This window comes from Schistocerca piceifrons, chromosome 1 (assembly GCF_021461385.2).
Source record: "Schistocerca piceifrons isolate TAMUIC-IGC-003096 chromosome 1, iqSchPice1.1, whole genome shotgun sequence".
Classification (NCBI taxonomy): domain Eukaryota; kingdom Metazoa; phylum Arthropoda; class Insecta; order Orthoptera; family Acrididae; genus Schistocerca; species Schistocerca piceifrons.
The window spans coordinates 840,805,374-840,820,802 of NC_060138.1; the positions used below are offsets into that span (position 1 = coordinate 840,805,374).

Below are 15,429 nucleotides of genomic sequence, written 5' to 3' on the forward strand. Positions count from 1 at the left end.
GGGATACTGAAAAAGGAGTGCTGAACACCTTAAGTTCCATTTCCAAACTAGTGAGGTCTCGGAATCGTGTTTCAAACGACGTGATGAGCTGCTTTAACTTTGATTGGTAATCGCCGAAAGTAGTACCTTCAGGTAGTTTTAAAGAAGCAAGAAGATTGAAGAACGTTAAATGTCCATTACTCATCTGCCTCTCGAATAAACATAACTTCTCCAAGAACGCTTTGATCTGGTTGTGCATGTCAACGATTAACTGCCCTTTGCGCCCTGCAGTGACAGATTTAATTTATTCATATGCATAGTTATATAAGCTAGGAACGCCAGGTCTGATATCCATTTTATATCTTTCAGCCAACACATTTCTTCCCCTTTCATTTCGAGAAAAAGGGATATTTCCTCACGAATGGCAAAGAAAACATCAAGAACTTTTCCCCGACTCAGCCAACGAACTGTACTGTGGTAAGGTATATCCCCATACTCCGCTTCCGTATCTTTCAGGAATCCTTTGAGTTGGCGATGATTCATACTGTGATGCCGCACAAAATTCACACAGTGCCTCTTGGTGAATAAAACAATGAAGAGTCAAAATGTCTTTCCTGAATTCGTCCCTGAGTTTATTTTTCAAACGAGAAGCAAAACCTTGGTGACGCCTGATAATTTGTGGTGCACCGTCTGTCGCTACAGAATGGAGCTTATCCCACGGCAAATTCATGTTGTCCACTGATTCACAAACAGCTTCAAAAATGTCATGTCCTGTTGTGGTGTAATCGAGTGGTACCACATCCAAGAGTTCTTCAGTTACTTGCAGCTCCATGTCGACACCACGCACAAAGACTGCAAGCTGAGCACAGTCCAATATGTTGGTGCTTTCGTCAAGCGCTAGCGAAAATGCAACAAAGCTCTCCGCCTTTTTCCTGAGCTGTGTCTCTAAATCCGCTGCCATGTCCAGAATTCGAAGAGACACTGTTTGCTTCGACAGGCAAACCCCTTCAATTGCCTGCACCTCCATTGGAAACAAACATTCTGCAACTGCTACCATGCACGATTTTACGAGTGGTCCCACCAAAAATGGCTTGCCACTTGTCGCAACGATGTGAGCGACCCTGTAGCTTGCTCGAATTGCAGATTCAGTAGTGTTTTCTCCGCTCTCATTCACCTGAAAATTATAAACGCATTACAGAACACACGTCTCCTGCTATGTCGTTCTTAAGCCTGGCTACCAGTTATCTGCATGCAATGCCTTCTACCTGATCGTAGTGCTCTGTGTGAAGACGTGTATAATGTCGTTGTATATTGTACCTCTTTGCAGAATTGAGTACTTTATGACATACAAGACATTGGGGATGACCATCCCTCTCAATGAATAGAAAGGTATTCTCCAATAGAGGTACAGTGCTCCCACGGCTAGTCATAGCTGTCATTGAATGCGGATTATTGTGTCAGTTGCGGCTGCATGCGGCGAGGGGGCAGTGAGTTCGCTTTCCCCCTCCACGCGGTCTCCGAGCTGCCACAGTGAGTGCTCCGGCTCCCTGGAGCTCGGTTGGAACAGCCTGCAGTAGAGGTAGATAAATATTTTTTGGGTTAATATGAGGAGTCTTCACCATATTCTTCTCTCCGTGTAGCAATTTTTTCCAAGCAGGTCATTTTTTTTTTTACCAGAATGGTGGTTTTTTCCATCTCTGCTGTCTCACTTGCATATAAAGCAGCAGTGATTTGTATACCCGAGCTGCAAACAGAGTAGAATTGCAATAACTGTGAGATCTATACATATACACTATTTATATTTCTCATATTGGATATGTGTGAATAGCAGTTCAGAGTTCTCTTGTGTCTCCTTCATGGTAAATGCTTGAGCTATCGGAAGAGAAGGAAATTCCGCCCTTTGTGGAGAAGTACTGCTTTCAGACAAAGTTTGCTAGAATCTATGAACAATTGCCACTCACTTACGTGGAAATCATGGACAAAAGTCTCCATAATGTATTCAATGTCATTACAAAAAACCATGTCACCTTCTTTGGAAAAATGTTAAGAAAGAGGAGGATGGCAGGCACAATAACCATTCAATTTCATACCAGGAAGAAGATATTTCCTTTCTTTTAATCATGGAGCTAGAAGGTTTGCCTGTTTCTTTGACAAATTTAAATCGTGAATAAGATCATTGAGGACCCCTTGAGAGAAAAAAAAAAATGGCTCGTTTGATTCACAGGGGGGCATTAAATGTTGAGTCAGTGTATCTCCTCCTCTGTCTTCATTTCAATATTCCTCTTCATTCACTGTCACATTGTCAGGAGGCACTGGTTCCGGCAATTCTTCACGGTGATATGTAGGTCTTAAAGCAGGTAGTAAATTAGGACACTGCACAGTTTTCCTTATTTTAAAGGCGATTCCAGCTATTTCTGTCACACAAAAATAAGTCTGTTAAGTGACCCATTGATTTCCTCCAAATCATGGGGACACCAAAGGACATCCGTCATTATCCTGTTAACTAGCCTGTTAAGAGTGCAACACATGTCAAACAGCATTTGTAGGGGACCCATTTTTGTCTTGTTTGCCAACCTTGCACCCAAAATAAAGTTCATAACTTTTTTTTAAAAAGAGGATTAAGTTTTTGTTTTTGTGATTCCAGAGTTGTCACAACAGATATAACAAATGGAATTTGGGTTATTCACACAGGTATGAGGCATTTCTTCTAAAATCACTCAAAACACAAACCTACACGAACATACAGGAATGCACTTCACAAGGTCAGAGCTTTTCCACTACTGAGAGTGATGCAGCTGAGCAACATGACGTGATAAAATGTGAGGATGACCCATCGGTCTCCATTGTATCCTGGCAGTGAATGTTGTAACTGAGATCATGTATGGAATTTGTTCTATGTATTTTGCTTGTCTGCTAACAGTTACATATGCAAAAAATAAGTAAAAGCAAATTAAGTAATTCCAAAGTAACCAATATGCAGCATTTTAAAGTTTTTTGTTGTAGATAGAGGGTACTGTACATGAAAACTGAGCCCAATAAGAAAAAACAAATTTAATTTTAAAATTCAGTAGCTAAGAATGCCATTTACATTCTTTGTAACCATTCACATTCTTTGTAACAAATAATGCTATTGACCAGTGGTATTTAGATATTTGTCATGGATATTCTGCATTTGTGTTTCATTTGCTTTAGTTTTTAATATTATTTTCCACTTACACATTTATTTGTTTTTCCAGGCCTAGGCTGTTTTGACGCACTTCATTTGATTCCGAGTTGTGTTCATTCAGTGCTTATCATTCTGGTCAGCCACTTTCGATCATTGGAGCATGAACTACCTGTCTACACAGAGGTTGGTAACAATCGCATAGTTGCACTATCTTCTCTGGTGCTCCTTCTGCTCTCTCTGAATGTTTGAATTCAGAATTTCAGCCATGTAATGATATGCTTGGAATTAAGACCCTCTTTAGTTAATAGAAGCATGGAAATTTGTGTCACGATGGCTATGTAAATTATTGTCACAGAGAATGGACGCTGTCTCGTACATTATTTTTTACAATGCTTGCACAGAAGATTTTTGTAAATAAAAAAAAAACTTTATCTTATCTGTAAATGTAACCATTCTGAGGGGCAGTAGGATGTGGTTAACATGTGAGATTCTGCAACTCTTCCCCAGCTCTGTCAGTAACGTTCAGGAATGTATATGTCGACATACATTGTCAGAGCATGTATACCAGTGCCACAGCCTACTCAAGCTAAGCTCAGGGATGTATATCTTTTGGTAACCTCTATATGCAGTTCCAGTATCAAAGGAAAAATTTACCACATTTTTTCCTGAAAAGCTGCAGTTATGTGACTTGCGCTGAATAGCACAATTGGATATGAGCCAGCACCATTCATTTTTACATTTGTACATTTCCAGCATTGCATAATATCTGCATTTCTAAAGGGTTACTGTTTCTAATACGTAAGTGAAATTATAAAATTGTGCATCCTGTCCAAGGATATTCTGTTGACATAGGGAATGTAATTGTGTAACTGAACTGTAGATGTATGTTTTGAATTTTGTTTACCTCATTTATTTACAGAATCAGCCTTTATAATTTTATTGGAATTTTGAAGTGAATTCTATATATATATAATTTGTTTTTATTTTTAGTGTTTATATTTATGACAATAATGTTAAAACATGAAAATGCCATATAAAGTGAACAAAGTGAAAAGTTAAATCCTGTTGCTGAATTATTGTAAATAATTTTTTTACAAACTGGTAATACCTCTTGAAGCAATAAAGTTGTGTTCACCAGAAGGCAATCATTTTGTATACATGGTATTGAGGGACAGAGAGAAATCTAATTTATAACTGCAAAAATATTAGGAATGTTCACACCTTTTTTTCTCTTCAGTGTAATAACGTTTAGAATTCAGGGATTTTTTTTTCTTTTGCTCATTTTTATGTTATAATGCAACTGATAACTGATGGAGTTTCATCACAATCTTCCATATGTTGTGAACCCATAGATACAACAGCATTATGTCACAGAGAGCAGTCACTTTTAGAACTGCCAATTTAACTTTTTTAAAGCTATTTGAAGTATGTAACTTGTTAAAGAAATGTGAAGAAGCTTCTTTGATAGTTTGTTTCTTATGTTCCGTCTTCCATGGAAATCTGACAAGTTAGGTTTCTTAGAACTTCTGTGGCATATACAGCATTTGTCTACATAATAGCTATAATTAACTGCACTTGATTTCACTGAACTCAAACTTGCAACAGAAATACAAAGATGACATACACTCACATCCTTAAATATTTTGCCATTTAACTTGTGTTATTTCCCTCTTTACACTATTTAACTTGTATTATTAAACTCTTTACGCTATTTGCATTTAAAATGCTCTGTGTATTTTTCTTTGTGTGTTGTAGCACAGTCAGAGGAAATTGCCTCTTGAGGTACTCCTACAGTTATTTATGTGGATTGTGCAGTTTCCCAATGATTGTAAAATCTAAGTTTTATTTGGTACAACCTTATTTGTAAATTATTCTTTCACCAGTCACTCCCACGTGTTCTATTCCTCCTGGTCTGTGTACATGCATTTGGTCCATTATATAGTGCAGAGGCTTTCTTTTAGAAGTCAGGAATGCAAATACTGTAGCAATTTTCCTTAGTTATAAATATTTACATCATTTTCCTTTAATGTCAACCAAAAATTAAGCTTATGGAAAAAAGGATTTGGTAAAATAACATTCAGTAAAGGATGTAGACACTCGAGCACAACCAGGCAGGACACTATTACACCTTAAAAGCAGCAAGAAATAATCAGCTATGAAAATCTGTGTGTTGTTCTGGGCACATTTTGATTTTGAAACATAATTTGCTGTGTGCTCATGAAGTTGATTACTGCTCGAAGGTTTCATTTTCATTCAATTACTTAGTTTTTTTTTTTTTTTTTTTTTTTTTTAAAGATATCTTCCATTTTGTTGTGATAAATATTGATATTTTGTACACGAGTCAAGATAAATCCATTAAAAAGTGGAACTCATGTTGTGACTTACTGAAATGAAGTGTACTGGACAAAGCTGTAAACCTGAGAAGTGGAGTTTAAAGAGATCAACCTCCTCTTATTCCTCAGTCCAACGGTAAAGTGTGTTTTCACTGTATTGTAATTCTCATTTTTCCCATCCCGTAAGAGGGTTCTGTCTTTTGCTTGCACTGAAAATTATTTTGTTTGACTTGATTACGTAAGAACCTTTGATTTAAATTAGCTGTTAAAATATCTTCCAAATATTCTACTCATAAATGCAATAAATTAAAAGGTTCTTAGTATAATGGAAGAAGATTACTTTGGGTGTTTGTCATCTAAACTTAATATTGTAAGATGTGAATGAGGATGGATCACAACCCAACTGGTAGAAAAAGAGCTGAATAAGAGGGCAGACAAATACCAAGGACAGAGTATTGCTTAACTGATAATATTCTTTCCTTTTTGTATGCTTGCATGCTGTTCAATGCCCCTTCTATTCTGAGAGTGGTGATTTTTCCTTGTTTGTGTATTATATTCCATTTTTGATTCTCTGCCAATGTGTACATTGTTCAATGTGTACATTGTTCAATGTGTACATTGTTCAATGTGTACATTGTTTAATAGTTTTCTTTGTAGACTGTGCCCCTATTGAGCATGTATACACATACCACCTAAATGTGTAAGCCACATTCCTAATTTGTGTTTCGTGTGCCTCAAACTGTGATAAAAACTTCCTTCTGATCAGAATAATTAGTAATTTGTATTTGCTGTCCAGTGCATATTGTGTGATATGAACTCTGCCAGTGATTTATTTTACCTGAGAGTTCGTTGTGATTCCTGTTCCTTTGGAAGGCTGCCATTTGTCTTATTTTAAGTAAAATCGGAATTTTTCATTGCTTGTGCCTGTTCCGCAGTAAAGACAAATTTAGTGTCTATGAACAATGACATCACTTTACTAAATTCTTCTTCTCTTCTTGTCAGTAAGGGAAGATGCTATTTCTCGTCATGATACAAAGTAAGTTATTCCAAATTAAAACTATCCACCACCCCCAATCCAGCATTGACTGCATGTTTCAGACATAAAATATAAAATATTATAAAAACTAAGCCACAGTTATAAATATTTGTAGGATTTTAATTATTCCCTGTCAGTCTGGTTCTGTTGTAGAACTTATTTTGTGTTTCTTATTAACAGGCATTCTGGTAATAGTAGAAAACAACCATACACACGTTCCACTTATCTAAACCATTGATAGCAATATTACTCTCTCATTAATTATATAGTATGCTGCAATTGCCACTTAATTTTACTGTACTTTCTTCTCTAACAAATCTTCTGTTCCTGTCTTGAAGTATTTAAACAGTTTATTATGTAGTTTATTGCAGTTCTCAATTGACAACAAAATTTAAGTTTATTTGGTACTACTTTATTTGTAAATTTTTCTGTCACTGATTTCTTTTTGTCTCCTATTCCTTCTGTTCTGTGTACATTCTTAGTCTGTCATATACTAGATAGCCTCTCGTTGTTCTTGTCAGTGTAAAACCAAGTTAATTTGTGATGTACTGTCACAGAATTAGCTATTGTGGACCAATGCCACACACCTATTAAAAAGTATTTATTTATAGCAGCACATTTCCTACACCTGAATTCTTATGTGCCCGCCAACCCCCGAGACCTAAGATGCCACTAGTCAAAAGCTGCCTTTCTTTCTCCCTGTCCACAGTGTTTGTCAAAGATGTGGATAGTTACAAACAGTTGCAATTTACAATTTGAAAGTAGTTTGCGAATCAAGTAATTACTGTACATTTTGAATTCCACCACTGGTCACCAAATTTATCAAACAGCTGCTAATAATACTCGTGTAAAATATTCTCAGTTTAAATTGTAATAAGTTTTCATGAACACTGAAGTATGACAGCAGTAAATGCAGTCACATTTTAGATTTGTCCAGTGTAAATCATATCGCTATTTGATGGTTTTGTGATGTAGACTGTTGGTGTAATTTGATTTGCTGTTGAATCCAGATACTATTTCTTCAAGCAAACACTGTCATGAGTGCCTGTAGTGCTTATCCTATCATTCTTATTTGCTTTAAGATGCTGTAGTTAACATATTAGTTCCATGTTGATGTGGTGAATATAAATATTATAGTTGTCTTTGCTTTATTTCCAACTGTTCGAAAATGAATTATCTTTGTAATTGGACCTCCAGGTTAGCTGCCAAATGATGTCATTTGTGTAAATGTTATACATATTATTCCTTTTTAATGGTTAACAAGAAAGCCTGTTATGGAGTTGTTACTGCTAATGAGTTGACTTTGGCACAGTTTCAAAAGAAAACACTTCTGTTTTCATAATGTTCTAATTTATAAACAGTGAGCATTTCTCAGCTATTTCTCAGTAAATAATTATTGCAGGTATGTGATTTAGCAAGGCCGCAATAAAGAAACTGTCATCAAAAGGCCCCTTTAAGTAGTAACAATTTATAATGAAATGTCAAATGAATATTGATAGTTAAATGCTTGACCGGAAAGTGGCAATGGAGCAACATGTAGACATTAAAAGGAGAATAATAGGAGACCATTAAAGTCCCACAAGACCATAAATAAAGAGAGTTAAAAGAGGTAAATACAATCGAATAACTGTGTCTGAGAAACAGTGGACATAGATAGGCTTGTCTATACTGTTGTCACACTATTTTTCTGCTGTATAATATGGTCTGAAGATAGCACAAAACTCTTGGTACTTGTTTCATACTTTGGGCGATTTTCAGGGCACAAGCACTTTGGACTTTAGATGATACCACATACCCGGACACACACAAAATGCATCTTCTATGGTGGTTATTTCTTTTCAGTTTAAAACTGTCATCAGCCCCCCCCCCCCCTCTCTCTCTCTCTCTCTCTCTCTCTCTCTCTCTGTCTCTGTCTCTGTCTCTGTCTCTCTGTGTGTGGGGGGTGGGGCAAGTTTTCATCCTTATACTGGAATATTATAAAGAATACACTGCCAAAAAGTAGTTTATGTAGTGCTATGCTGTCAGATATACTAAAGCTTATAGTCTAACAGTTTCTTCTATCCGTTATGTATTTCAGAGTATTCAATATGAGAACATATATTAAAACTGTTCAGCAAAAATTATAGGTAACGCAATATTTTACTTGTGGGTTCTGGCAACTTGCATTTTTCACATAGTAAGGTAAGACAAACACTTTAGTTGCAATATCAGTGATCACGTTACTAAGTGTGGTCAGTACTCCATTCCCCCACCCAGAGTGAGACATTAATGTATGGTTATTTTAATTTATGTATTCAACTGAAGTATTTTGATGTGGGACCTCGGTGTCTCAGTGGTAATGAAAGAAACAGCGATCCTGTATTTTCATTTATGGTTTATATTTTCAAAAAAGAGCTTGGATTGTATTTGTGACTACAAATGAAATTTTTGGTAAATTATTCCAAATGACAAGCCCTTTATCATTACATGCAAATTAATGTCTTGTGTGATGGTTGGATTGATCCTCCTACTTGTGATACAATGTGAAAGTTTTTGCACAAAGCAGTTAGACATTTTGTACATAGCCTTAACATACAGCGAATTCCCACTGGTTCCCTGAAAACCTATTGTGGGACACAAACCTCCCAGTGATAGTGAAATCTTGACAGTAGTAGGTTCGAGTCACTAAATATAAATAACTTGTTCATTATATGACACCTTCATTTACCACGTCATCTGATATTTGTAACAATTTATTTTCCTGGTATTCATAAAGGAAATTGGATAACCGTATCTTTTGCTTTCTGAATGAATAAATTATTTCCACTCTTACACAGTTTCTCTAGATGCAAATTCTTTTTGTGCAACTGAATGGTATCGACTTGAGTGTTAAAAAAATTATAGGTTTTGTAACTACATTAGGATTCCTGTTTTCAGAGGGATATCATTTTTGTATATTTCATAAAATAAAGTACTTTAAAAACATCAGAAATTTGAAGACCATGGGTCCTGTACTGTGCTTGTACAAAATGGACTATGATCAAGAGATGCAATTAAGTTATTACACTAGTGATAACTTAGTTTGAAGTAAATTGAATGATTTTTCCCCTACAGTTGGGATGGGGTTAGTCTGGACAGACTTGCCTTTTTCCTTCCTGACCCCCTAAATTATTCTAAATGTAGCCTCCTACCTATTTCCTCATTACTCATCAACCCCCCCCCCCCCCTCTCTCTCTCTCTCTCTCTCTCTCTCTCTCTCTCTCTCTCTCTCTCTCTCTCTCTCTCTCTCTCATTTGCTGGAATATTACAGATCACATCTTTCACATCTTTAAATGCCAATGTATGTCTGGAGACCCCAAATATCCAAATATGAGATTGTGATGGAACGTTCATGAGTATTGTATTCTAGTCACATATTATCTCACATACTGTATTAACTGTAATATTTTTGGAAAACAGTACTGTTAGGTGTAAAGTGGTGAAGGTAATATTTTTTCTAGCTTAATCTTCCATTTTTCTAATTCGAAATCTGTCTTCCAATATGTTTTTAGATTTTTTAGCAGAGTGATTTCATTATTGGTAGTACATGGCAGAGAAGCTACAGAATTGGCTTCACTCTTCCATTTAAGGAACAATCCACTGTTAATTTGTTAAATTGTTTTGTTGTTGTTTGACAGTTTAAATATGTAAATGAATATTAACTCAGTGCTTTTAGAAAATTCACATTGTCTGGCAGTTTTTTAGTCCATGCATATGTTATACTTATAATTTCTTAAATTTCTTTTACAATTTGGGAATGAAACATAAATCACTTGATGCTAAAAACTTAACCAAAGCCATCTGCAACCAACCCATTATGGCCTTCCAATGTATAGCCAACATATATTCAAATTTCTGTAATATTTGACGCATGTATTTTGCATCCTATTATTTCCATTACATGTTTCAAATGTTATGTCCCCATGAGTTCCAGAATATACACCAAAATTGTGCCTTTTTGATGGTAAATAAGATGGTTATCTAAATATTATTATATTTAGATGTTATTGCATATAGGTACTCTTGTGGTTCATCAGAAGAGCTCTCTCTCTCTCTCTCTCTCTCTCTCTCTCTCTCTCTCTCTCTCTCTCGAGTTTGTTCACTCATTATTTGTTTTGTAAGACTTGTTTAAAGGAATTTGTTTTAACAGTATTAAATATAGACATAAGAACATCCAGTTTTAAGATAATACAAACACGCAAAAGGGAATAGCAGTTGTGAGCTCTTCCGATAAATGCAATAGTACGATTGAGTTACAAAAATACTGTTGTGGTGGTCATATCTTACATTAAGTACTAAAGTACAGTTTTATAATTTGTAAACTATGTGAGATCTGTAAATGATTTCTCCATTTCTTTTCCTTTTGTAATAACCTCATTTGGATAATGTGGTTTGTTAATTCAGTAGTAATTTATTACAAGGAACACTGTGAAAATTTTGAGAATTGTATTATAATCCCATTGTGCCTTTCTTCATTTCTGCAGCTGAATGTTTTATTTGACTGCCACTTTAAAGTACTCCTCACTAAATTTCCATCATTATGACACTTGTAAACATCTTTTATTTACATGAATTGTATTATTGTAAGCTCTTGATATTTATAGTTGTGTGTAATTAATTTTTATGCCTTGCTGCCTCGTAAGCAATAAAAATAATGCACAGGCAAGGTTTGTTTGCAAGAGTCCAGCGCTCTCTCTCTCTCTCTCTCTCTCTCTCTCTCTCTCTCTCTCTCTCTCTATTGTCTCGCCCACTGAAACTCCTGTCATATCAGTTAGTTTTAAAAACTGGCTTATTTTTCAGGCTCTTAATTTAACATCCTAGATTTTTGCATTTGATTTAGTCCATTCGGCTTTAAGTATGTTCATTGTAGTTCCTACATTTTAGGTGCTGTTTTGTTAACAGAGGTGTCCTCAGTTTTTTTTAATTGTGTCAGTACTTTTCAGTTAAGAAAGAAGCTAAATAACTCCAACAAATGCTGCTCTGAAATAATGTACTGCGATGAGGCTGATTAAAAATGATTGTATTAAGAAGGAGTGCACAATTTTATTAACAGTGAAAATAGTTTGCTGCAAGTTCCACACAGTCTGCAGAAACATTAAAATGCAGTCATCCAGTAGACAATTTCCTTAGTTGTCTTTTTCTGGGAAGAATTGCTATTAACTTGTTCCACAGTGTTTTACAAACTTATGAATCTCTGTGGGTAAAAGTTAATTAAATTTTTGTTTATGTTTAAATAGAGACAGTATGAGACAGTGTATTGCATTTTAGTTGCTTTATTATTATTATTGTTATTATTATTATTGATGAAGAAGATGATGATGATAATGATTATGAGTATTTGAAAGTACTAATGAAGATCACATTTGCTAGTCAGGTTCTTTGCTTACATCTGTTACTACAATACATGTAGTAAAACACGAATAAGAATCACATTAAAGAACTATTGCAGATTATTTGATGCTGTTGATTTGAGTGCCTTTCTTCAGTCAAAATTAAAGATTGCTATTACATGGAGGAGGAGGAGGGGGATGATATTTATCTTTCACTTGAATATTAACTTATTAGATAAATTTCTTGACTTTCACTCCTATAATTGAGTTTCTGTATTCATTTTTAATGTTTGTTTTTCTGCTGTGTATTTTACATGTTGTGTTTAAATAATTATTCTTTCTATAAAGATGTCAGTGATACGGGGATTTGTCAAAACATGTTATTGTTTTTGAAGTTTCTGTGGTGTTAAAATTTTTAGTCCAATTCTATGAAATGGCATTATAAGTATATAGATCTTAAAAGGGAAATTAATCTTAGTCAGTTTCATTCTGGCACAAGAGTGAAACATTACGTTTTAATTTGTACACTGCATATTTCACAAAAAATTTTGTGTTCTCTTTATACTCTTTAATTTGAAATGTCTTTTCAACAAGCATGTTGTGTTCATTATCTCAGAGCTAAAGGAAAAAATGCAGGCAAAAGTGTGAACTATGAAGCCTGTGTGCTTATAACAGTTTGATAGTTAGTTTTAATACGTTATTTGTACAAATGTAATGAGTTATAAATGTTAAAATACTAATGATAATTGATACGTAGCATGTTTGCTATTATTGTGTCAGACCAGTCAATGAAACTTTGTGATTCAGATTGCATTTGTATCTTTCAACAACAAATAATTGGGCAGAGTGAAAAAAAATCAATAAATTCCTAAAATGAGTTTTTTTACTCTTACTATAAGATGTGCTTGGAAAGTACTCCTTGACCTCCTTCACCCCCCATCACCACTTGCCAATCGAAGAAAACAAGGATTGCTCTTCATACCCGCAGAAATGAACTTCCATTAAAAATGCATAAGTGCTGCATAGATGGAAATTACTACAAAAAATCTGTAGCACTTTGTGAAATGTGGACTGAGAAACACAACTCACCTGCAGATATAGTTAACTGCTAAGAAAAATAAATACATCGAAAAAGTAGACGTTTGAGTGTCCAGCTGATTTGTTCACCCTTTGTGCAGATTTTCTGTTCTACAGTGCTTTTAACTGCTCATTGTACACCAGATCCACATTCTCTGCAGATAGTAAGATTGATTTTTGTGTTCCGATCTTGGACCCTGCACATTGCTGTAGTACTTCAAAATGCAATTCACACTGAGCCAATTACAAAATTAGAATGCATGGTTCAAACTGTGTATAATGTAAACCACACGTTTTGTTACCTGTTACAATTTGCCTTAAAAACCCATCACCTTCCTCATTGTACTGCTTCTTTGGAAAGTCAAAGAACTGGCTAAATGTTTGCTTTTATGCAACTTGGTCAGCATTTTTTGTACCCAGTTTGAGCATAACATTGACAATTTAAACATTCTGTAATGATTGCATAAACCACATTTCTTGGCGCTTGAGGAAACTTATTGCATAATGTCAAAATCATGAAGTGTCTGTTCTCTCTCACTTTTTCATCAACTTTCTGCACTGAATTGTCAGTAATGACTTGAGTGTCGCCTACTTTGTTCGTCGTCATGCACATTTGTATGGTCTTTAGGGGTTCTCGCCCATTTCCATATCCTCCCACTGCTCATAATGTTTCCTTCATACACTTTACTGATCTAACTATGAATTTCATTCATTTTCATGCCTTTAGCATTAAGAAAACGAATCTCGGCACATATTTCCCAATCTCCAGCATCTCCATCGGAGGTGGCATGTGGCTTGCCATCGAAGTGCTGTACACAGCACATGTTAGCCAAACACTGACTGCGGCACCTCAACTTTCAATATGGTACCTCTTTAAAAACACCCCCATTAGTTAATTACCTGGAGTACTACATTCTATCTTTTATTCTGTGTTCATCAGTCGCTCAACTTTTCCATTATGTGGTGAGTGGTGAATTTCACTCATTTCATTGCTTCACTAAAATTATAAATGGAGCAAGAAGTGTACCAAGGAAACTTTGTTCCATGGCATATCATCATTGCCAGAGTAGAGAGAGACAGCATTTTCACCTTGAGATTAGGAAGTACACACTGAATCCTAACTTGTGCATAAAGTTAAAAGATGTCAGCATCACAGTGCTGCATAAAGATATCTTATTAGCACTACATTGTAGCTATCAGGAAGCCCTAGCAGCTTTGCCTCGTTGGTACTTTCATTGCTCTCTACTCCATCAACAATATTGTCTTTTGACTGCCATGACAGTTATGACTAGTGACGCACTACAGGAGATAAATATCAAGCACAGTGAGTGGATCAGGCAGTTTGTTTATTGTTGCAGAAGCCTCCATCCGTGGATATTGAATACAATTTTACTTTGCTTCATGGACCTGGTATTTGACTTGCTAATTAGCACTTTGTTATTGTGTTGCTGTTTAAGATGATTTTGTCTTTTATCCAGGATTACATGTTTGAGCTCACTTCTCTTGCAGCTGCAACATTTGTTCACTATTCTGTTCCTGACTATGACCTTAGCATTGTCTTGGTTTATAAACATTATGTAGTTCACAGTAGTGACATCGCTATTGTGTGCTGGACTCTGGCACAAAAGTAGCAGCCCATACACCTGATAAAATAACAGCTGTCTCCACACTCTCATATAAAAAGTGTAGGCAATTGAAAGGTAAACTTAATTATTGGAATAAAAAATGGAGTATGTGAAGTGGAAAATCTTAGGTTTCACCAGCGACAACTGCTGATAGTACAGAGTGTGACTTCATTATACTGGCGAACACAAACTTAAGATCAGGAACCCATGAGAGGGGTACAGAGTAAAAATATTCCGTAGATGATATAGTCTCTGACTTTTTTTTTTTCTGAATACAGTCGAATTTCCAGCGGATTGATCGAAAGGAATATGTAAAAATGAAGGAAAGCGCAAGAAAGACAACAAGCGAAAATGAATAAATTATTCTTACTGTCATATTCTTCATATTGTTCAAAGACACGAAATTAAAACAATTTAAATTTTGGTTATTTAAAAAATATGGAAATAATTAATTGTTTTTATTTCTTTCTAACAGAAATTAGTGCTGTGTGTCTCTCCATGGTACACAAAGCATCAAACGCACTATCATCACTAATGTACTGCCTCAAAATGTATGTAGCTTCCATAGCTTATCTACTGTCTGGCACAACTGAATAATCGTCGTCATCATCCTGGACTCACATTCGGAAGGATGATGGTTCAAACCTAAGTCTGGCTGTCCTGATTTAGGTTTTCAGTGATTTCCTTGAATCACATCAGGCAAATGCTGGGATGGTTCTTTTGAAAGAGCATAGCCAACAGTTGGAGCTCATTCCTACAAATAGGAGGCAGGAACACTAACTTAATATTTTTGAGCTGCAGATTTGTCAGGTTGTGATGGACATCTGCCAACTAGCAGCATTATTTTCCTACTTCTTACCCCCAT

General features: G+C 35.5%; 1 protein-coding gene and 1 long non-coding RNA gene across 2 annotated transcripts in view; both read left to right on the forward strand.

Annotated features, from left to right (window-relative positions):
• LOC124790817 (ribosomal protein S6 kinase beta-1) overlaps positions 1 to 4,392 on the forward strand; it is a 170,592-nt gene extending 166,200 nt beyond the window's left edge. Inside the window, exon 12 of the mRNA XM_047257812.1 lies at positions 3,216 to 4,392. Within this exon, the coding sequence (XP_047113768.1) occupies positions 3,216 to 3,221 (6 nt within the window). The 3' untranslated portion in view covers positions 3,222 to 4,392. The remainder of the gene's footprint in view (positions 1 to 3,215) is intronic.
• A 1,727-nt stretch (positions 4,393 to 6,119) lies between these two features.
• On the forward strand, positions 6,120 to 12,740 carry LOC124715056. The gene is made up of 2 exons (XR_007005644.1): positions 6,120 to 8,419; positions 10,575 to 12,740. It is a non-coding gene; the product is annotated as an uncharacterized LOC124715056 (long non-coding RNA).
• The last annotated feature ends 2,689 nt before the right edge of the window (positions 12,741 to 15,429 follow it).